The sequence below is a fragment of the Peromyscus californicus genome, unplaced genomic scaffold (assembly GCF_007827085.1).
Source record: "Peromyscus californicus insignis strain IS unplaced genomic scaffold, ASM782708v3 Scaffold_21__1_contigs__length_65335640, whole genome shotgun sequence".
Taxonomy (NCBI): Eukaryota; Metazoa; Chordata; class Mammalia; order Rodentia; family Cricetidae; genus Peromyscus; species Peromyscus californicus.
In genome coordinates this window covers 62,159,580-62,182,521 of record NW_026294514.1, presented here as the reverse complement: position 1 = coordinate 62,182,521, position 22,942 = coordinate 62,159,580, and the positions used below count along the sequence as shown (strand labels likewise).

General features: G+C 54.3%; 3 protein-coding genes across 6 annotated transcripts; all 3 read left to right on the top strand.

Moving 5' to 3' along the window:
- Positions 1–6,089: 6,089 nt before the first annotated feature.
- Prss56 (serine protease 56) lies at positions 6,090–11,116 on the top strand. 4 transcript variants are annotated; one of them, XM_052749308.1, is made up of 13 exons: positions 6,090–6,380; positions 6,946–7,053; positions 7,380–7,436; positions 7,539–7,728; positions 8,097–8,196; positions 8,283–8,442; positions 8,644–8,786; positions 9,020–9,182; positions 9,306–9,485; positions 9,568–9,732; positions 9,828–9,890; positions 10,193–10,299; positions 10,631–11,116. In XM_052749308.1, the coding sequence occupies exons 1-13, from the start codon at positions 6,278–6,280 to the stop codon at positions 10,904–10,906; spliced, it is 1,815 nt and encodes a 604-aa protein (XP_052605268.1). In that variant the 5' UTR covers positions 6,090–6,277; the 3' UTR covers positions 10,907–11,116. The 4 variants fall into 4 exon arrangements, with proteins under 4 accessions (XP_052605268.1, XP_052605269.1, XP_052605267.1 ...); XM_052749309.1 differs by having other exon boundaries at positions 6,943–7,053; positions 7,383–7,436; XM_052749307.1 differs by having other exon boundaries at positions 6,943–7,053.
- A 2,643-nt stretch (positions 11,117–13,759) lies between these two features.
- LOC128117446 (acetylcholine receptor subunit delta-like) lies at positions 13,760–14,652 on the top strand. The gene is made up of 3 exons (XM_052749336.1): positions 13,760–13,811; positions 13,922–14,205; positions 14,590–14,652. Exons 1-3 carry the CDS (start codon positions 13,760–13,762, stop codon positions 14,650–14,652), a joined length of 399 nt encoding a protein of 132 aa, XP_052605296.1.
- A 405-nt stretch (positions 14,653–15,057) lies between these two features.
- On the top strand, positions 15,058–22,579 carry Chrnd (cholinergic receptor nicotinic delta subunit). The gene is made up of 10 exons (XM_052749335.1): positions 15,058–15,066; positions 15,262–15,371; positions 15,501–15,674; positions 15,882–15,994; positions 17,774–17,974; positions 18,449–18,560; positions 18,644–18,758; positions 20,263–20,467; positions 20,555–20,673; positions 21,748–22,579. Exons 1-10 carry the CDS (start codon positions 15,058–15,060, stop codon positions 21,928–21,930), a joined length of 1,341 nt encoding a protein of 446 aa, XP_052605295.1. The 3' UTR covers positions 21,931–22,579.
- Positions 22,580–22,942: the final 363 nt, after the last annotated feature.

Sequence of the window (22,942 nt, the reverse complement as noted above, 5' to 3'; positions counted from 1 at the left end):
TTGTGTCTGAGTGATCCTGGGCTTCACACTGAGTTCTAGGACAGCCTGGACTACAGTGTAAGCCTATGTCTCAAGAAGTCAAAACAAATAAAAAGATATCTAATGTTAACAAAAAGATCTGAAATCCTGATCAAGAAAAACATATTACACAGGAGGTGTGGTTTATTTGTTACTTTCCTCCTTGACAAAGTGCAAAAAAAAAAAAGGCAACTCAAAGAGGGCTTTGTTCTGGCTCACAGTCCAAGGGCACAGTCGATCATGGCAGGGTAGCCATGGCAGTGAGAGGCAGCTGCCCACACATCACTGCCCACACTGCACCGCCCACACAGCACCACCCACACTGCACCGCCCACATAGCACTGCTCACACTGCACCACTCACATAGCACTGCCCACACTACACCACTCACACAGCACTGCCCACACTGCACCACTCACACAGCACTGCTCACACAACACTGCCCACACTGCACCACTCACACAGCACTGCTCACACTGCACTGCCCACACAACACTGCTCACACAACACTGCCCACACTGCACCACCCACACTGCACCACACACACTTCACCACTCACACAGCACTGCTCACACTGCACCGCCCACACAACACTGCTCACACAACACTGCCCACACTTCACCACTCACACAGCACCGCTCACACAGCACCACCCACACGACACTGCTCACACAACACTGCCCACACTGCACCACTCACACAGCACTGCTCACACTGCACCACTCACACAGCACTGCTCACACAACACTGCCCACACTGCACCACTCACACAGCACTGCTCACACAACACTGCCCACACTGCACCACTCACACTTCACCACTCACACAGCACTGCTCACACTGCACCGCCCACACAGCACTGCTCACACAACACTGCCCACACTGCACCGCCCACACTGCACCGTCCACACTGCACCACCCACACTGCACCACACACACTGCACCGCTCACACAGCACTGCCCACACTGCACCGCCCACACTACACTGCCCACACTGCACCGCCCACACTGCACCGCTCACACTGCACCGCCCACACTGCACCCCCCACACTGCACCACACACACTGCACTGCTCACACAGCACTGGGAGGATTGTTGTACTCATCTCCTTTTTTGAAGTCCGTGACCCCAGTCCTTGGAATAATGTGGCCTACAGTTAGGGTGGGTCTTCCCACCCAAGTCAACCCTTCCTGGAAATATCCTCATGGACATGTCATCGATTCGTCTCCAGGGTGATCCTAGATCCTGTCAAACTGACAATGAGCATTAAACCATCACAAGGGATAATGGAAATTCCATATCAAAATGTGTTCAGCTACCAAGAGTCAGAGCGACACAGCTTAAACCACATTCAGAAATGGGGAAGCAAATGTGTGAAGAGAGGCAGCAGAAAGGAGAAGAAAAAGAATGAAAGGCAAAAGACGGGAGAAGAGGGGTAAGAGGGAAAAAGAAAGGGAGGAAGAGGAAGAGAACAAGAGTACACAGGCCTGTAATCCTGGCTACTGGGGAGTCTAAGGCAGGAGGATTATAAATTCCAGGCCAACCTGGGCTATAGAGTGAGTTCAAAGTGAGCCTAGGCAGATTAGAGAGGCCATCTCAAGACCAAAGAGTGAAAATCGAAGAGCAGGCGTGGCACGCACACCAGCAGTCTGAGTTCTTAGGGGGTGGAGATGAGGATCCTTTGTATGTGGTGAGTGTGAGGCCAGCCTAGGCTACTTGAGACGTGTCTCAAACAGAAAGAAAGAAAAAGAGAGAGAAACAAACCAATAACTAACTAAAAAGGTTGGGGGTGTAGGTTGGTGGGAAAGTACTTACCTAGTATGGGCAAGGCCTTAGGTTCAATCCCTAGTACCAAAGAGGGAAGGAAGGAAGGGAGGGGGGAGGAATGGGGGAGGGAGGACAGGAGGGAGGGAGGGGAGGAGGGAGGGAGGGAGAGGAAAGAGGTGGAATTCTGACTATAAAACGGTTTGTTTTCTTTCAATCACAGGTTAGACAGTGGCCTGTAGTAATGTGAGTGGTGGTCTGGATATGTCCATGTGTCTGGCTGAGGCAGGAGAATTGCTTTAAGTTTGAGGCCAGCTTGGGTAAGAAGGGAAGGGAGAGGCAGGGTCTGCCCAGCCGCAGAGCCCTTCAAGCAGATCCCAGTACTACCCTGCTCTCAATTCATGGAGCCCGTAACAGACAGCCCAGCTTCTGCAACCCCTACCCCCAGACAGCACCCCCACCTTCCCAGGTCCCTTCTAAAGCCTAGAGGAGCTGGGGAGGTCAGAGTACAAAGCAAAGCTAAGAAACGCAGGGAAACTCATGGGCACTAGGAAGGCCCCTTCTCAGCCACCCTCTACAGCCAGGCTACCCCACCCCCGGGAAGCCTCTCTCGCTGCCACCAGCCCACGTCCCTTTTCCTTTTCTGGGCTACCACATCTTCCCTGCTGCCTACCCTGTCCCCAGAGACCCAGAGCGATGGCCCTGCCAGCCCCTTGCAGGAAGACTTCATTTGTGTCAACTCTGTTAACCTTCCCAACAGGGCAGATACTGAACCATCCTCCTGGATGGCTACCCAGGCAGAAGCCACCCATTCCTCAGGGGCTGTTGTCACATAGCACCCACTGGGCCACAGTTCTGAGGCCAAGGGCAAAGGAGGGTCTTGCTGTCTACAGGCCCCTGCCAGGAACCTGTTCTCTGCTTTCCCCGCTTCTCCCTGTTTCTGGAAGTCCTTGTCATTCTTCGGTCTGCATCCCTTTCATTCCTGCTCACACTGTCACACAGCCTTCATCCTACGGCCTCTGTCTCTATGTCACACTGGACTGAGCACCCAGACCTCTTCACTGTTGCATGCTCCAAACAAGGTCACATTCTGAGATGAGGGGGTTAGAACTCCAGCACATCTTTTGGGGGGACAATTTGGGCCCAAGCAGGAAGTGACTCACGAAAGCTCACACAGGCTGAGCTCTGAGTCACAGCTGCGTGGCCTCTCAGCCCACTCTGATGTCAGGCTCCTCTCACATTGCATCGCATCCGGCGTCAGTTCATAGCCACCTCTGTGCCCATCAGGTCAGCTGATGGTGACGCAGAGGTCACTGTGGGGAGAAGGCCAGCCTGGGGGTTTCTTAAGCAAGTTCATCCTCCTGTCTCTGAATCGCTCCTTCTCCTGACTGAGTATTGAGGTCAATGTCTCTTGGTTTTGAGACAGGGTCTCACTGTGTATTACTGGCTGTCCTGAAACTCACTGTGTAGACCAGGTTGGCCTCAAACTCGCCGAGACTTGCCTGCCTCTGCCTCCTGATGCTAAACTGGGATTGAATGCGAGACAACCACACAGTCAGGGACTTTGTGACGCAGGAGGGACCGGCCCTCTGTGCCTACAGGGAGGCCTCAGTAAGGGGGGAATTCCCTCCCCCAGAGCACACTTCTAAAGAGGCTACACCAATGGCTTCTGGGGGAGGGCCTTCCACCTCCTATCCCTCCCACCTGTGTTCCCCATCCCTCACCCCTTCCTCCTCACCTGAACTCACAGCTGCCTCCTGAGAACTTACTAGAGTAGGCTCCCTCTCCCCCCTCCTCCATTTAGAATGGAAATACTGGGGCTAAGGGGTTGTCTCGGCCTTTAGGAGGGACAAGGTCGAGAGGTGTGGCCCTCCATTTGGTATGACACTCTTAAGGCAAAATACCACTCTACCCCTGCACCCCAAATTAAAATTTTCCCAGGAATCTCATCCTGGGGGAAGAGAAAGACTGGTCTGATGCTGGCCAAGGGCGAACCCTGCCTCCCAGGAAGACATTTCACATTCTTGTGACAATGTGTAGGATCCCAAAAGTCAAGACAAGGATGGATCAGTGGGGGACAGAACCCACATCTTGACCAGGACTGCTCAGTCATGAATAATTTACCATCCATTTAAACCTAAATCCCATGTCAGCACCCCCAGAAGACAGAGTTGGGGGAGGGGCCACTGGAACCTTTATTTGTTCCCCTTCCCAAAGTGACCACATTGAATAAGTCTGTCTCTTCAATTGGTGTATTGGTAACAAGTGTTCAAGCCTGGCTTATGGCTGTCAGAACCCAGTCTTTTATTTTAAAACCCTCTGTAACACAGACTTCCTCTCCCTCTGAGTTGGAACAGATGAAGGAAGACAACCTTTTATTTTATTTAAGAGATGTAGTCCTGCTTTGTGGCCCAGACTGACTTCCAAGTCCTGAGGTCACACAACCCCCTGCCTCCACCACCTAGAACTACAGGTGTGCACCACTGCACTGGGAATTTTTGGAGGGCCCATGACTGGGGGCCACCACGCCTCGTTCAGTCACTGCCAGATGTAGGGCAGGGATGCAACTCAGAGCCGCAGAGCACAGCTTCCCCTGACTTGCTTCACTGTAGGAGTGGCATGCAGGATGCTGATGGGGACACAGGGGGGACCTTCAGTGATATCCGTGTGACCCCTGATTTCTCCTCTCCCTGATTTGCTATCTCCTTTCTAGCCACCCCCACCCCCCACCCCCCACCCCAACTCTCTTTCCTGGAGCAGAGCAGTTATCTGCACAGTGCAGACCCTGCTTTCATCCCCAGTACATGCCCAAGAAGCTAAGGGCTTAGAGGTGGCCATAGACAGAAAGAAGGACACACAGTGAGGCGGGGGGGGGGGGGGGGTGTCCCACACCCCCGAGCAAGGACAGGAGCCTGTACTGCTCATCACAGGCATGTGTCAGGCTTAGTCCTGGTGCTGGGGACAGCACAGGGACAGGGTGGACAAGCACTGCTCCCCCACACAGGCAGGTGGCGGAGGACCCAACTCAGAAGCGCAGATAGCTCTGACTAGCTTATTGGGGTGCAGGGGCTTCTCAACCTGCAGGAGACAGACCTGAAATGACCTGAAGTGACTGAGTTTTCACCTGCCCTGTGCTGTGTGGGAGAGAGAAGGGTCTGCTCTCTTCTTGCCATCGGAGTCCTTAAAGCCTGCTCTACGCCAGGAAAGTAGAGTGAGGAAGGATGGCTCATGCTAACCACTCTGGCGTGGCAGGGCTACCGCAGGAGCCCAGGAACCACACCTCTCTGCTAAGAACTTGGAGACCGCATAAGATTTACCCTGCCATATACGTAGATAACTGATCCCTAGTGTCATTAAAGTCACAGAACACTCCGCATGCAGGATTTTCCCCACCTTCCTGAGTGCAGTGGGGTGGTAACAGAGGGGAAGAATGGGTAAGTGCTGTGATAAACAGTCCTTTGGAAGAGAACACAGCCCCTGGTCACAGTATGTCCCAATTCCTGTACTTAAATACTTAACCAAAGTGGCCCTGTTGCCAGCATAAATTGAAGTGCTGGGGACAGTTTTGTTTTGTTTCCACCCAAAGGCCCCGCCCCACCCCAGGTGGTCACTGGACACCAGGACAGCTGCCTATTTATGGCCCTTCTCTCAAGACTCCCTCCTGCCAGATCAGGGTCACAGCAACTGAAAACAATGCTGGATAGACTGAGCGGGCAGGGACAGGGATCTGGGAGAGACTCTGAAGCCGCTGGGCCCTGCGCTCCCTGAACTGGGCCACAGCGGGGCCTTTCATCTGCCGCCTTTGCCTCTTCCCACTACCCCAGCGCAGCAATTACGGGGCAAATTAGGATGCTTTGATCATCGTTAGAAAGGGCCGGCCACACGGGGGAGGGGACACTGACGAGCAATTAGGGGCAGGGGGCTGGGAGTTCAGCGGCTTGCTTAGGGGGTAAGAATGCCCAGGACACCCACCCCTATCCCTCTCCTCCCTCCAAGAGTGCCTGCCCCCAGCATAGAGGTGAACTCCCCAGGGGGGCAGAAGCAGATGGGGATTCCCCCCTCCCAACCCCTGCCGGCCAGTCTCCCTCTGCCTGGCCCCCAGCCCAACTGTCAGCTTTTCTTGCCCATCTCAGCCCCTTTGAAGCGGCCGCAGGAACAAGGGCCGCTTTGACAGTGGGGGGACTCAGAGCTGGGACAATGAGACTTCAAAGGTGAGGGTCGAGCCCACTACCTCATTCCCTTGCCCAGGCCTGGCTGCCCTCCCACACACTCCCCCTTCTCTCCTCTATATAGCCCCCTAGCACCATTTCCCTGAGGGCTCCCAGGAGGTGAGGGCCAGGTGAGGTGCAGACCACTAGAAATGGGTAATTCACTGTAAGACGACAAACAGGACCGAGTGGTTTGAAGGACACGAATCCTGAGCCTGGGAAGAATCACAGGACAGGGTGCACTTCAGGAAGAGGACAGGGATCTCCTGCCTTGGCCCCAGGTCACCATGCTGCTGGCTCTGTTGCTGCTGCTGCTGCTACTGTCCCCAGACTCCCAGACTGCCCATGGGCATCCACTGTACATGCGCCTGTCCCCCAGCACCCTGCAAGGTGAGCCGGGCTGGTCTGAGGAAGCCACTGGGATGGGAGGGGCATAGAAGAAATGAGGCCCTGGGCAAGGAAGATGAGCTTGTCACTCGCACTTAGGAGAACCCGTGGCCCTTCCAAGCCCACCTGCTGGGAGGAGGGGCCTGGAGCTGGAATATGGGAAGGAAAGGAGGGGGCAGATGGCCTCACCCAGGAAGCAGAGGCAGCAGGCATTGCCAAGGGCTTCCAGAGTCAGCAAAGCTGGAAGATCCAGGGCTCCATGCCTTGGTGATTCAGGCCTAAAGACAGATACCTCAAGATCCTAAAGATGGATCCTGGGTGTCAGTGGGCAATGACTTTCCTCTGAAGTCTTTAAGAAAGAAATTTCTCAGAGATTCCAGCCCAGTTCAATTGAGCAGCGGGAACCATCTGCCCTGCTCTGAGGCCCAGCCCCCTCTCCCTGTCTCTACATCCCCGTGCTCCAGGAACCTACCCTGCTTCCCCACGGTCTCTCTAGACAGGGTTCAGGAAGGCTAGACTGAGACTCTCTGCCAAGGAGATGTGACTTTGTGTCCCGTGTCCTCAGCAGTTTTGTCTGCCCAGGGGACTCAGGCACTGCAGGCTGCCCAGAGGAGTGCCCAGTGGGCCATAAGGCGTGTGTTGATGGAGATCCAGCACAGACTGCACGAATGCCAAGGTTGTACTACAGTGCTACCCCACCCCTGCCCCAGCAAACCCACGCTCTTCCAGGGGACTCACTCTTTCGCCCATGCCCACCCCTTATTCTTAGGGTCCATCCCCCTTGGGGTCAGACTGGTTTTGAAGGTCCAAGGGGAAGGGGTATGCCAAACTCGAGGCACAGCGGGGAGATGGGGACAGTGTGGGCTCATGTGGTCGAGTCCAGGGCTGCTCAAATGGTACCTGTGTGCTAGAGGGGAGTGGTTGAGAGACTAGGCTCAGACCCAGCACAGGATGGAGGATCCGCAAGAGGGCGGCAGTGAGGATCAAAGGATTGTTTCTCAGCAGGCTCTGGACGGCCCAGACTTCAAGCCGCCCTCCTCAGGGACCCACCCGAGCCAGGTGAGACTAAAAGGCTCCAAGGAGCAGGGCTGAGAGCGAGGTGGACCTCGATGTGAAGACAGCTGGAACTTTTCCTTCACGACGCTGTTTCTGCCATTCTAGGACCATGTGGAGAAAGGCGCCAGGGCGTTGCCAACGTAACTCGGGCTCACAGCCGTATAGTCGGGGGCAACACGGCTCCATCCGGGTCCTGGCCTTGGCTAGTAAGACTGCAACTTGGGGGGCAGCCTCTGTGCGGCGGCGTCCTGGTGGCTGCGTCCTGGGTGCTCACGGCTGCACACTGCTTCTCCGGGTACGTCGTCGAGATCCCAGGCACCTGCCCAGCGGGGCTACCCAATCCGGAAGGAGTCTAGCACCCATGAGCCAAAGCACAGCAGAGCAGGTCTCTGCTGCCCCCAGGCGGAAGCCGGCTCCCAGCCCTGAACCTCAAAATGCCGGCTGCCGGGGGGTGGGGGGACCCCCAGGGTGGGAGGGCACCATACCGTGTCTTCTCCCACTCTGAGGAGCCTCCCCTTCCGAGGCCTCCCTCTCTGCCCCTAGGACCACAATAGTCACATTTGCAGGATCACTGCCCGGTGCGCGTGCACGAGGGGCTGGGCCTCCAAGGGGCCTTACAGCACCTGTGTCCCTGATGCCTGTCACCCTCTGCTTGCTCTGTAGTGCCTCGAATGAGCTTCTTTGGACTGTAACGCTAGCCGAGGGGTCCCAGGGGGAGCAAGCGGAGGAAGTGCAGGTGAACCGCATCTTGCCCCACCCTAAGGTGAGAAGACACGCCCTGTGTCCTCGGAGCTGGGGACAGCACCCCAAATCCTCTTCCTTGACCTTGTACCGCCACCTGCTTTCCAGTTTGACCCGCAGACCTTTCACAATGACCTGGCTTTGGTACAGCTTTGGACGCCGGTGAGCCCAGAGGGGCCAGCGCGCCCCGTATGCCTACCCCAGGATTCTAGGGAGCCTCCTGCCGGCACCCCCTGCGCCATCGCAGGCTGGGGGGCCCTCTTCGAAGGTATTGCCAGCTAGGGCCTGGAAAACTGCAAGTGGTGGTGGACAAGCCAGCAGGGGAATAAAAGTGAGCTAAGGAGGTGGAGTTTGGGGAGGCTGGGATGATGTTCCAGCTCACAAACGGGGATCAAAGAGGGCAAGTGGGGGCATCTCAAGGAGCAGGTTCTGCACTCCAAACCCGGACCCCCTACATTCTTTCCTGTAGACGGACCCGAGTCCGAGGCGGTGAGGGAGGCCCGCGTCCCGTTGCTCAGTGCAGACACCTGTCAAAAGGCCCTGGGACCTGGGTTGCGTCCCAGCACCATGCTCTGCGCTGGTTACCTGGCCGGGGGCATCGACTCATGCCAGGTATGAACTCAAACTGACAGGGGGCGCTGGATGCGCTCTCCTCTTGGCAAGACAGCCCTCTTCTCTTTAGGGTCTGGCTGATAGTTCCTACCAACCGCTAAGTCTTCGTTAACAAAATGAAAACAGGTGGGAACCACAAAAGCGGCCAGAGCCGCCTTCCCTGCCAGGTATGAGACAGGTATAATACAGAGGCATGGTGAATGCATTGTTCTTTGTTGGCTCTGGTCCCTTAGGGTGACTCCGGAGGCCCTTTAACCTGTTCCGAGCCCGGCCCGCACCCCAGAGAGGTCCTCTTTGGAGTCACCTCTTGGGGGGATGGCTGTGGGGAGCCAGGGAAGCCTGGGGTCTACACCCGTGTGGCAGTATTCAAAGACTGGCTGCAGGAGCAGATGAGCGGTGAGTACCCCCTGGCAGCAATGGTCCTTCAGACTGTTCTGGACAAGCCGGGTTTTCATCCCGCTGCTCTCTCTGGAGGAGTTGAGGATGAGTGACAAGAGGTGCTCTGTCATCTGCTTGCAGCGGCCCCCTCCACTCGCGAGCCTAGCTGCAGAGAACTTCTAACTTGGGACCCCCGGGAGGAGGAGCCGGCCGTGGATGCCGCGGGGCTCTGCGCCTTCTATGCGCGTCTGTGCCCAGGGTCCGAGCGCTCCTGTGCACGCCTGGCTCTCCAACAGTGTCTGCAGCGCCGGCGGCGGTGCGGTCAGTCCAGTTCTCCCAGGTCGGGGTAGGGGGCCAGGCCCCACCCTGGGACGACCGCTCAGACCTTTGTCCCACCCTCTAGAGCTGCGGTCTCTGGCTCACACACTGCTCGGCCTGCTGCGGGGCGCGCAAGAGCTGCTCGGTACCCGGCCGGGGCTGCAACGTGGAGTTCCCGCGGCTGCTCGCTCCGCTTCGTCGCTCCGGGAGTCTCCCGGCCACAATGCCCGCGAACAACGGTTGTACTCAGGTATCCCGTGGGCCCCAGGCAGGCCTAGCCCCTAGAGTCGCGGAGTCGTGTTCCCTCGCCGAGGCGTGAACCCTAACTCGGTAGCTTTCCCCTAGGATCTCAAGTTGCAGAAACCTGGTTCCAGAAGCCAAAGCCAGAGCGGCGCGCGGAAACAAAGGGTAATGTCGCCCCCTGCCGGCCTTCTTCTAGAGAGGCGATGGGATTGTCTGCTAGAAAGCCCCAAATGACAACAGAGAAGACTCGCTATCTCCCTCTCTTCTGAGAGAACAGATAACTTTTTAGGGAGACCTGGGACTGAGCCCTCGTTAGTGTCAGATAGAAACGCTCTGCCTTGCATGACCACGGAATCTCTGCCAGCCTCACTTTCCCCATCTGGAGCCCGCTGAGGCTGCCGGCCCTGGGATGCCCATCCCTAGCACCCTCTGCTGTCTGATAGTCTGGGGACCTCCCCTTCTTGCAGGCTGCCCTGGGCTGGAGCCCCTGCATCAGAAGTTGGCAGCCATTCAGCGAACACACGCCTGGATCCTACAGATCCCGGCTGAGCAACTGGCCATGAACTTTCACGAGGTAGGGTCTCAGGCTGCCCAAGCTCCTTCACAGTTGGCTGGGAAGGCTCACCTGACTGGAGCCCAGTGCAGCAAAGGGACTGGGAGGTTCAGCTTTTGGGGGGTGGTGACCTGGGATAGATAACAGGTGGATGTGGAGAGGGGAGGTAGAGAGGTAGGAGAGAAAGGGCTCAAGTGGATGTCCACCTGATCAGGCAAGTAGGGGGACTGCGGGGGGAGGAAGGGGGAGGCCTAGGATCTAAGTGGGTTCCTAGGCTCTAGGAGGAGGGAATGGCCCCTAGGTCAAAAACCTTCAGGAGTGGTCTTTGGGTCCTGACCTCCTCCCTCTACAGGTGCTGGCGGATCTGGGCTCCAAGACACTGACAGGGCTCTTCAGAGCTTGGGTGAGGGCCGGCTTGGGGGACCAGCGTGTAGTCTTCAGTGGCCTGGTGGGCTTGGAGCCTTCTACACTGGCTCATAGTCTCCCTCGGCTGCTAGTGCAGGCTCTGAAGGCCTTCCGCTCAGCTTTCCAGACAGAAGGAGAGCCCCAGGGACCCTGGATGGGTGTGGGACAGGGACAGAAGCCAGGAATGGGGCACCACCGCCAACTCCAGCGTCTTGTTCACTGAGCCAGGAAGCCCTGTGAAGGTCACTTGAGCCAGGAAGCCCTGTGAAGGTCACACTGTCCCCAGGGGCTAAGGAGGTTGTAGGAGCTATGACAAACTCTCACTATCCCAATTGATCTTGTATGTGTGGATAGAGTGGGGGTCCTGTACCTCACATGTCTTCCCAAATGTGTCACCAGACACTCACAGCTGCTTTAATAAATGTTATTTATAATCCACATTAAAATCTGGAGCTTTATTGGGATGGGAAGAGCATTAGATGGGTGAAGAGCAGGGGCCAGCCCCCGGGAAGCAGTTAACAGAGATGACAGAGAATCTGGAGGGAGCCGGGAGTGATGGTCCATGCTTGCAGTTCTAGCACTCTGGAAACTGAGGCAAGGGGATTGCTATGAGTGGGGGAAGTGCTACAAAAGCACAAGGATCTGAGTTCGGGTCCTCAGCACCCACCTGTCACCCCAACCCTGGAGGAGGAAAGGGCAGTGGGTGGGGACAGACAGATCTCAGGAGGCCTCTGGCCATTCTAGCTGCTCCAGGCGAGCTCTAAGTTCAGGGAAGAGGCTCTGTCTTGAAAAATAAGGTGGAGGGGTGCAGTTGGATCCCAGCAGCAGCTACAGGGCCTCGGTCCTTCTGTGGCTTCCTTGTCTCCCTCTCACTTCCGGAAACGTGGCTTCTGGCGGGGCCGTCTCAAGTGGCTGATCAGTGACATGAAGGTGTGTAAATCATGCCAGGGGGAGCGGAGAGCAAGGCTGTGCTCTTCTGCCTGAGTGAGGACGAGGACACCATCCTGGGGGAGGGCACAGAGATGTGGCAGGTGATGCAGGCCAAACCTATGACAAGATGCTGCCAGACCAGCACTGCCACTGTGCCTGCATGCAAGCAAAGTGATCCACATCAGCTCCAAAACTGCCACCAGGAAGTACAAGAAGTACAACCAATGAGTCCAAAGACGTCAAGGACATCTGCTCCCTGGCAGTGACAGCGACAGGGGTGTCATCTCCCTGAGGGCAAGTCCTTAGGCATCACCTCCAATCCCCTGCCTAGAACAAAGAACAGCCCCAGAACTGCCCGGGGCTATTGCAGGTGGCGCCCTTCTTGCCATTGCCAGACCCCATGGGCATCCCTTCACCCCACTGCCAAACAGTATTCCTGACCCCAGACCAGCGGCTTCCCACCGTTCCTGACTGTTCCAGCTTTTGCAAACCCTTTTGTCTTGTGTAGAGCAGATGAGGATGCCCCAGGCACCCAGTTTGAAGATGAGTTGTGTTCTTTTAGCATCTATCCCTACTGTGAACTTCTAACCACAGTGTTTACTCTGGGTGTGTCCAACTCAGTGTGTGAATGGAAACTTGTAGAATGACCCCTCCTTGCCCAGTGGGTCCCCCTCCCTTTTCCCTTGGTCTTGGCTACTCATGGGAGCAGGGAAGGTAAGGGACCTTCAGTTAAAATTAAATAAAGAAAAGAAATGGCCGGGCAGTGGTGGCACACACCTTTAATCCCAGCACTCGGGAGGCAGAGGCAGGCGGATCTCTGTGAGTTTGAGGCCAGCCTGGTCTAGAGAGCAAGATCCAGGACAGGCACCAAAACTACACAGAGAAACCCTGTCTCGAAAAAACCAAAATAAATAAATGAATGAATGAATGAATGAATGAATAAATAAATAAGAAAAGAAATGAGCTGGCATGATGGCTCAGCAGGTAAAGGCACCTGCTACCAAGCCTGGCAATCTAAGTTTGATTGCCAGAACCCACACGGGGAAAGAAAAGAATTAATTCCTTCAAATTATCCTCTGACTTCCACACATGTGCCATGAAACAAATACACACACACACACACACATACATGCAGGCATGCACACACAATAAATAAACACGTGCTTGTTTGTTTGTTTTTGGGTTTTGATGGGTTTTTTTGTTGTGGTTTTTTTTTTTTTTTTTTTTTTTTTGGTTTTTAGAGTCAGGGTGTCTCTGTGTAGCCCTGACTGTCCAGGAACTCGCTCTGTAGACCAGGCTGGCCTCGAACTCACAGAGATCCGCCTGCCTCTGCTTCCTTGAGTGCTGGGATTAAAGGCGTGCGCCACCACCGCCCGGCTTAAATGTAATATTTTTAAAAACAAAAAATTCACAAGTAAAGGTAGAGAGCTACCAAGACAGCTCACTGGCCATAGGGCTTGGTTTACAGGCCTGACATAACCTGAGCTCACTTCCAGAACCCTCTGCAGAAAGAGAGAAACATCTGCGAGTTCTCCTCCGAACACACATACTGTGGGGTGCGTGCACGCGCACACACACACACACACACACACACACACACACACACACAAATATTTAATAGACTATTTAAAAACAGATGAGATGGAGGACAATAGACTGATCTCCACAGGCCGCACACAAGCACAGACACACATGTATACACACTAGACACGTGTACACATACCATACGCATATACCATATGCACAAAAGAAGCTAGAGCAGGGCAGCTACTGATATGCTAACGGCAGCGGCATATCCAGCGGCAGCTGCTGGCCTGTGTCACCACACTATCCATGGCTACCAGCGTGCGGTGTGCAAAAACACACACACACACACACACACACACACACACACACACACACACACCATGTGTCCCTACCCTCCATCACCCTCCCAGCCCCCACCCTCCCAGCTCTCTGTGACAATCCCAACCTGGGATCTTTGCATCCTGCTCTAGCTGGCAAGCCCCACCCCCTCATCACCAGCCTTGAAGTATCAGATTGCATTTCCGGCCCCTTCTTTCCAAACCCCCAAGCCGGCCCAGCACCTGTTCCATTCCACAGCCAACAGGCTGAGGAAGACATAAGCTCCAGTCAGAGGTGGGGGATGGCAGGGCCTGTGCCCATCCTGGGGCTGCTGGCTGCCCTTGTTGTGTGTGGTAAGGGTGGACATGACTCCCTTCCTGGGGACTCTCTATGCCCACCTGCCCCCCACCACCACTGCATGGTGCCCTCCCTAAAATTATGCCTAATTCCCACTCCCACTCAGGCTTTCCTAACTTCAGGTACCCCACTCCCAGGGAGCAGCTGGCTTCCCTCTGCTCTGCCCTGACCCAGCAGGACCACAGGGAAGCTTCCTTTCTGGGTCCAGTGACCAGCACCCTGTTCCTCTCCCCGACCCTCCCAGGCAGCTGGGGCCTGAATGAGGAGCAACGGCTGATCCAGCACCTGTTCAAGGAAAAGGACTACAAGAAGGACCTTCGGCCGGTAGCTCACAAGGAGGACAGAGTGGATGTCGCCCTGAGTCTCACCCTCTCCAACCTCATCTCCCTGGTGAGTGGACCATTTGGGATGGGACAGACCGGGCAGAGGAAGGAGACAATGGATGGTTGCTCTAGGCTGACCAGCTCCTCTTCCATGAGACACGCCTGAGTGTTCTCCAGGCCGGATGGCATCACAGTCCTCAGCCACTCAAAGCCAGCAGCTCTGCCATCCACTGTCTCTGCCGGTCGCTATGCTCCCCCAGGACTCCCCGCAGCAGCCTTCGGCCCTCTGCTTTGGTAGTCTGCCGACTCACCTCTATTCACTGCTCCAGCAGGCACTGGCCCTTCCAGATGCCATGGTCCCCTGGAACCAGGCAGATTAGATGCCTGGTGAGTGAGTTTGGGTGAAAGACTGGTGAGAAGCTTTGGCAACAGCCCTCTTATCTGATTACAGAAAGAAGTGGAGGAGACCCTCACCACCAACGTGTGGATAGATCACGTAAGGACACCCTGCTGAAGGCTCCGGCCTCTTGTGCTCACTTCTGCTAGGGATCCACAAGCTCCTGCGGACACTCCTTTGGGAGAGTTTGACAAACAGAGCCCAGCGAGGCCTCTGCTAACTCCAAGGACATATCTGAGAAGACTAGGGTTCCCCTGTGCTAAAATTGTCACTCTGTCCTGACTTGCTTCGTTGTTGTTTTGAGACAGGGTTCTCTGTCCCTATTTCCCTGGCTAGCCTAGAACTTATGATGTAGACCAGGCTAGCCTCAAACTCACAGAGATTCATTTGCATCTGCCTCTTGACCACTGGGATTAAAGGTGTCCACCTTAATCCATCGGCCCCTATTTGCATTAGAAGTCACTCTTCTCATCAAAATATCAGAACTGGTAGAGTTTATGACATCAAAAGAAGCCTCCCAGGATGGAAATTGTGTTCCTTAGTGGTGTCATACACATCCTACACAACTGTCGGTGACGGGCCTGAGGTCTCACTCTTTACCTGTCTCCCCCAAATTTCTTTTGTCCCAACTCGCAGGCTTTGCTCCAGCTTCCCTAGAGAAGTGAGGACCACTGGGGAGGGTAGACAGTGCAGAGCCCACTTCTGACGTGCTTTTTGGACTTCCAGGCCTGGATAGACAGCCGGCTACAGTGGGATGCTGAAGAGTTCGGCAACATCACTGTGCTGCGCCTGCCCTCCGACATGGTGTGGCTGCCGGAGATTGTGCTGGAGAACAAGTTGAGAGGAGCTCTCCCAGACCTCCCTCCCTCATCCTGCTCCCCTTCCTTGTGCCCCGCAGCCTGCACCTCCGACCCTGCCTGCCCTCCCTTCCTCCCCTTCCTGACTGCCCAGGGCACACAGTGACCATGGTCCCCACCCCACAGCAATGACGGCTCCTTCCAGCTTTCCTTCGCCTGCAATGTGCTCGTTTATAACTCGGGCTCTGTGACCTGGCTGCCACCATCCATCTTCCGTTCCTCCTGCCCCATCTCGGTCACCTACTTTCCTTTTGATTGGCAGAACTGCTCCCTCAAATTCAGGTGCGTCCACCTGAATGTCTCTCGGTCCAGAGCACCCTGCCAGGGGCAGGAGGTGGTGAATGAAATGCTCTCAGGCAGAGGCCCTGGTCCCATGCTGACCAGAATCCTCTCAGACTATGGGGCCTTCCCCAGCTAGCCTTCCCCTCTCTGCCTCCAGAAGTGCCATCCAGAGACTCATGGTCATTCTTTGCCTACTGATCTCTCCAGTTCACTCAAGTACACAGCCAAGGAGATCAGACTTAGCCTGAAGCAGGAGGAGGAAGAAGATGGCCGCATCTACCCCATCGAATGGATTATCATTGACCCTGAGGGTTTCACAGGTACTTCAGACACCATGGTGGACTGGCCCTGAAGACACATACATTGTGGATGTACAGTCACACCAACACCTCACACACTCACAGCTAGGACACCAACGTGTGTACAGGCAGGAACGGCATGCCAGCACAGCCTACACACCTACATTTACTGACCCAAAGAGACTCCAGAGTCAGAGTGGAAGGAAGCAGGGACCCTCTCATCACTACTACCCTCAACACATTCAGGACATAGTTGTGAATATGGCAGGGTCTCTGAGGATGGATGTGGCTGATACAGGGGTGATCGGGCCTTCCTGCACCTAGAGAGCCTGGAGATGTGACTGGGGGTCCCATGGATGGATGTAGGCCACCACAGACTGCATCTGGGACAAGCTCAGCTCTGTGCGGCTCCCTGCTCAGCCCTGTCTAGAAGAAGAACCTGAGTCTTTCAGTTTCAGGGTTGGGAAATCCTAGATGGGAGTTTTATACACATCTAATGTTCTCCCTAAGATCTAGGCCAAGGAAGAATGGCCAAGAAATGGCGTTGGAGCTTTGGTTTTTAACCTAGAAGACAGACCCCAAAGGGCATGGTAATCTGTAATCTCAGCACTTGGGAGGCAGAAACAGAGCTGCCCAATTTCAAAGCCAGTCTGGTCTACACAAGGAGTTTCAGGCCATCCAGGGCTGCATGCCAAGACCTGTTTCAAAAAACTAACAAAACAAGGGGGGAAGAAAAGCCAGTGTGGTGGTGCATACCTGTAATCCTTGTACTTCAGAGGCCAAGGTAGGAGGATCATGAGTTCAAAGGCAGCCTTGGCTACATAGTGATACCATGATACCAGCCTGAACTGCAAACTCTAGGACTGAGAGCATGTGTGTGTGTGTGTGTATATATATAATATATAATATATATATATATATATATATATATATTTTGTTTACTCTCTCTGCGGGGGGCGGGGGTGTGTGTGTGTGTACATATATATATTATATTTTGTTTACTCTCTCTCTGCGGGGGGGGGGGGATTCGAGCCATGCCATGGCACATGTGTCAAGGTCAGAGGGCAGTTAGCATGAGTCAGTTCTCTCCTTTCCGGAGTCCCAGAGATTGAACTCAGGTCATCAGGCTTGGCAGACACCTTCCAACTCATGGAGCCATCTCATTGGCTCCTGACAGTGAGTTTTAAAAACTTTATCTTTAATTGTCACACAACCTACTTTTGACTTGTTATAACTTTTTTAAAAAAAATTACTTATCTATTTTATGTATCTGCGTGTATGTCTGCATATCAGAAGAGGGCATCTGGTCCCATGGGACTACAGTTATAGACTGTTGTGAGCAGCCATATGGGTGCTGGAAATTGAACCCAGGACTTCTGGAAGAGCTGCCAAGTGCTTTTAACTGCTGAGCCATCTCTCCAGACCCTTGTGATACCTTTAAGCCAAAATATATTCCTTATTTGAACCCTGTATGGCTTCAGCTTCTGGGTTTTTTTCCCAAGGGGGAGAGAAAGAGAGAGAGAGAGAGAGAGAGAGAGAGAAACAAAACAAACAAAAAACCATAAAAGAACCCCCCAGAAATGTCACAAAGGAAAACTTCTTCCTCAGAGACTGAACCTGCTAGTCTAACCCCCAGAGACAGACCCCACAGTACCTACGACTCCTCCATGCCTCAGCTCCCTCAGACAAGACCCTAGCTTGCTTTGCTCCACCCTGGCCCTTCATTCTATCCCAGGAGTCCTTGGCCCCATGGGTTCCCTCCTCCAGCTTGATCCCACGCTGTCCTTATACATCCCTCAGAGAACGGTGAATGGGAGATAGTCCACCGGGCAGCTAAGGTCAATGTGGACCCCAGTGTCCCGATGGACAGCACCAACCACCAAGACATCACCTTCTACCTCATCATCCGCCGCAAGCCTCTCTTCTACATCATCAACATCCTGGTACCCTGTGTGCTCATCTCCTTCATGATCAACCTGGTCTTCTACCTGCCAGGCGACTGTGAGCCTCACGTCCCACTCCCTGTCTCCCTGGCAGTCTCTCCCTAGGCCACCTAGCACAGGCGTTCCAGCCCTGCCCTTCTCTTCACGTGAGAGGAACGATGACTGTGGATGGCATTGCGTATAACTCAGCAGGAATAGCAGGCAGGCCTGGCTGGCCTTTGGTTTAGGAACTGCATGTTGGGGTTCTACTGGGATGGCTGGGAACTTTCTGAGTGGCAGGGGCTGGGCAAACATATAGTTCGTGTTGATCACTTACCTAATTTTATGCTTGAAATGCTTTGAGAAACAGGGAGTTTGAGATTAGGGTTTGTCCAGATCTCTCAACTAATAAGCTGTGGAGTCAGGATTTGAACCCAGGCACAGGATGCTGTACTCTATGATACTCATCATGGTAATGTGAACAGTAGGGCCCTGCCATGGGGGGACCTTGTGGACTGGAAGTGTGAGCTTCCAGCTAGGTCTTCCTCTCCAGGTGGAGAGAAGACATCAGTGGCCATCTCGGTGCTCCTGGCCCAATCTGTCTTCCTGTTGCTTATCTCCAAGAGGCTGCCTGCCACATCCATGGCCATCCCCCTGGTAGGCAAGTGAGTATCGCCCTGCCCATACCCAGCCCTGCCCGTGCCCCTGGCCCTTAGTCCCCAGCTCCAGGCATGGTGTGTACCCTCAGGTTCCTGCTCTTCGGTATGGTGCTGGTCACCATGGTTGTAGTGATCTGTGTCATCGTGCTCAACATCCACTTCCGAACACCCAGCACCCATGTGCTGTCCGAGGGAGTCAAGAAGGTGAGCGTTGCCTAAAGCTGGAAACCGAGTCCTGGCCAGGACGAGTGCTGGGAACAATGAGTATGCTCAGGGGTACCGCAGAAGCACTGTGGTCCTGTGGTGCAGAACGCAGACCTGGGTTCGATCCTCGGCTCCACTAAACTTTAAAAAAAAAATAAGGGGCCAGTTAGGTGACTCAGTGGGTTGGAGCACCTGCCACCAAGCTTGACCAACTGAGTTTGATTCCCAGGACCACATGGTATAAAGGGTATAAAGGACCAACTCCTGCAGGAGGTAGAGATGAGCACACACACACACACACACACACACACACACACACACACACACACACAAATAAATGCAATTTTAAAAGTAAAACAAAATGAAGCAGAAATTTTGGTGAGGACACAGAGGACAGGGTGCTTGGAACAAGCCTGTCTTTGCTCTAAGCCTCTCCCGGCCAGCAGGCTCTTCTGGAACAGGTCGTCTTCAGGATGATGGCTCTAGCTCTTCAACAGCGTTTGTCTTTAATTGCTTGAAGGGAGAGCTCAACATTCGGACTTTTTTTTTTTTTTTTTTGGTTTTTCGAGACAGGGTTTCTCTGTGTAGCTTTGCGCCTTTCCTGGATCTCGCTCTGTAGACCAGACTGGCCTCGAACTCACAGAGATCCGACTGCCTCTGCCTCCCGAGTGCTGGGATTAAAGGCGTGCGCCACCACCGCCCGGCAACATTCGGACTTTTATTTATTGGGACAGGGTCTTACTATACAGCTTGTAAAAAGAGGAGGGATGGGTATAGAGCTCAGTTGGTAGAGTGCTTGCCTAGCATGCACAAGGCCCAATACTGAATGTGAACCCAGCTGATGACACAGGCCTATAATCCTCGAGGGAGGATCAGAAGTTCAAGGTCATTCTCAGCTACGTGGTGAGTTCTAGGCTAACCTGGGATACAGGAGACCCTGATTCAAATAAAGAAAAGGAAAAGAAGGAGGAAGAGGAAGAAGAAAGAGGAGAGGGAGGAAAAGGAGGAGGCTGGGGTGTGGCTCTGTGATAAAGTGTATGCTCAGCCCGGTGGTGGTGGTGGCATACACCTTTATCCCAGCACCGGGAGGCAGAGCCAGGCAGATCTCTGTGAGTTTGAGGCCAGCCTAGTCTACAGAGTGAGATCCAGGACAGGAACCAAAACTACACAGAGAAACCCTGTCTCGAAAAACCAAGAAGAAAAAAAAAAACATATGCTCAAACTCTTAATTCTCCTGTCTCAGCCTTCTGAATGCTCGGAGTAAAGGTATGTATCCCCACCCTCAGCTTTTTGTTTTTAATATTTATTTTCAGTGACCGAGTTCTGCTCTGTCTGAGTAATGAGGGAGAGTTGACAGCATCCTTCATGCCAATCAGTGGGGGATCTGGGAAACAGATGATGGGGTCAGCCTGGGAGCTGTATGTGGCAACCAGAGACATCAGATGTGTAAAAGTCACTCCACACTTGTGAAATGGCCTATCTTGTGTCCCCTTGACTGCTCAAGTTCTTCCTGGAGATCCTGCCCAAGCTCCTGCACATGTCCCACCCAGCAGAGGACGACCCTGGCCCCAGGACTGCCATCCGGAGAAGCAGCTCCCTGGGGTACATCTCCAAGGCCGAGGAGTACTTCTCCCTTAAGTCCCGCAGTGACCTCATGTTTGAGAAGCAGTCAGAGCGCCATGGGCTGGCCCGGCGCCTCACCACAGCCCGTGAGTTCTGGTAGCCTTGGAGCTGGGCCCATGTGTGGGCAGTGGGCGTGGATAGGCATCACCCTTGCCCCTGACTCATGTCTACAGGCAGGCCCCCAGCAAGCTCTGAGCAGGCACAGCAGGAGCTCTTCAGCGAGTTGAAGCCAGCTGTGGATGGGGCAAACTTCATCGTCAACCACATGAGGAACCAAAACAGTTACAATGAGGTGAGTGACCCGGGCTCACCACGGAATACCGGTCAAGGGAATCCTGTCTTCCCCCCATACACTTCATGCCTCATATGCCCACTTAGATGAAGAGATGCATGATGGGTGAGGATCCCTTGATGTATGTTCTCCCAGGAAGGCAGAACCCCTTCATGAAACCCCACAGCCCCACACTGGGTGAGGCACAAGCTGGGGGGCCCAAACAGACATATGACCCTACCCCACCAGGACACATTCTAAGTACTTCTTAGGGTCCCTCTTTTCTGCTAAGATACTCCAGACCATGTCAGGTGTTGATTATATTGATTTTATTATTATGCTACTTTTGTGGTACTAGCTTTATGTATGCTGGGAAAGCACAGTGCCACTGAGCTACACTCCCAGCCCAGCCCCAGACCTTTCAAAGGCAGCCATACTGGGTTGTCTACTTTTTTTTTTTTTTTTTTTTTTTTTGGTTTTTCGAGACAGGGTTTCTCTGTGTAGCTTTGCGCCTTTCCTGGAACTCACTTGGTAGCCCAGGCTGGCCTCGAACTCACAGAGATCCGCCTGGCTCTGCCTCCCGAGTGCTGGGATTAAAGGCGTGCACCACCACCGCTCGGCGGGTTGTCTACTCTTAAGCAGCTTCTTCTTCTTTTTTTTTTTTTTAAAAAAAGATTTATTTATTTATTTATTATGTACACAGTGCTCTGTCTGCATATACACCTGCAGGCCAGAAGAGGGCACCAGATCTCATTACGGATGGTTGTGAGCCACCACGTGGTTGCTGGGAATTGAACTCAGGACCTCTGGAAGAGCTGCCAGTGCTCTTAACCACTGAGCCATCTCTCCAGCCCCACCAGCAACTTCTTAACAGTTCTGCATTATATACCCTGTTCATACATGGCTGGAAACAGCCCTGAATGTCTTGGGCCCCTACTGGGAGTGATGGCAGCCTGTCCTAACCCTAGCTGATGCAAGCCTGAGGTGGCCCCCACAGACACATAAAAGCCAAGTCTATGTGCCTCCATTTCTGGGGGTATGGGCCTGCAGTCTGAGGACCTCCCTCACCCCATGGTGTCTTGGCCTTCCTTGTAGGAGAAGGACAACTGGAACCAGGTGGCCCGCACACTGGACCGTCTCTGCCTGTTTGTGGTGACACCCGTGATGGTGGTGGGCACAGCCTGGATCTTCCTGCAGGGTGTCTACAACCAGCCCCCACCCCAGCCTTTCCCCGGGGACCCCTTCTCCTATGATGAGCAGGACAGGCGCTTCATCTAGAGCGAGCATGAGTGGGCAGCCAGGAAGACAGTAGTCTGAGATCAGCAGTTAGTTCCTGGCCGTGAGCTTGGGCCTAACTGATGCCGTGTGCTGGGCTGAGGTCATGGTAGAGAGAGGGCCCCTCCCAGGAGCAATTCCTTTCCAAATAAAGGAGGGGGAACTTGAGATGGGCTGAGAGTGGACATGGTGGGAGGGAGGCCCCAGGGATGGGGGAGAGGCAAGGGGCTTGCTCAGGGGCCAGGGAGCTGACACTGGACTAGCTTCTTGGGAAGAGCACAGGAAGGTCCTTCAGCCTGAGCCGCTTCTCCGCCTTGCTCCCTTCCGGGGCAGGTCAGAACTGAGCTTCCTGTTTCTGTGCCTTCCTGCCCCACCTGCTCCTCAAACTCAGGCTCCCAGTGCCCACCCGGGGCTGAAAGGGGGGACCCCGTCTCCAGTCCCCAGGGGAAGGAGGTTGTATATAGTGAGGGACTGTCCTGAGTGTCATCTGCCAGCCCTTGATTCTTTGGTCTTTCTATCTGGGTCCTTCTGAGAAGCTGGGGACTGGTGTGGGAGGGTCATGCTTGGCATCAGTTAAGGCCCCATCAGCCTGAGTCACACATATCTTAGAGCACCAGGCCCCAGCTCCCCTAAGGCATCCCTTCCTCCTTGTCCCCAGGTTCCCCAAACCAGGGCTGCTTTGCAATGTTTGAGGCACACTTATGATAAAGAATTGTCTGAAGCTCAAATTTGAATGTGTACCCAGTTGTCTTTTTGTTTGTTTGTTTTTGTTTTTGTTTTGTCGAGACAGGGTTTCTCTGTGTAGCTTTGGAGTCTGTCCTGGGACTCACTCTGTAGACCAGGCTGGCCTCGAACTCACGGAGATCCACCTGACTCTGCCTCCCGAGTGCTGGGATTTACGATGCTGGGGGTGGAACCCACAGGCCTGCACGGAGGCGAGCCTTCCCATCAGTCAGCTGCACCCCAGCCCTTAGCTGCAGTCCTCATCTGCACTATGCATGCAGTCAGACCCGTT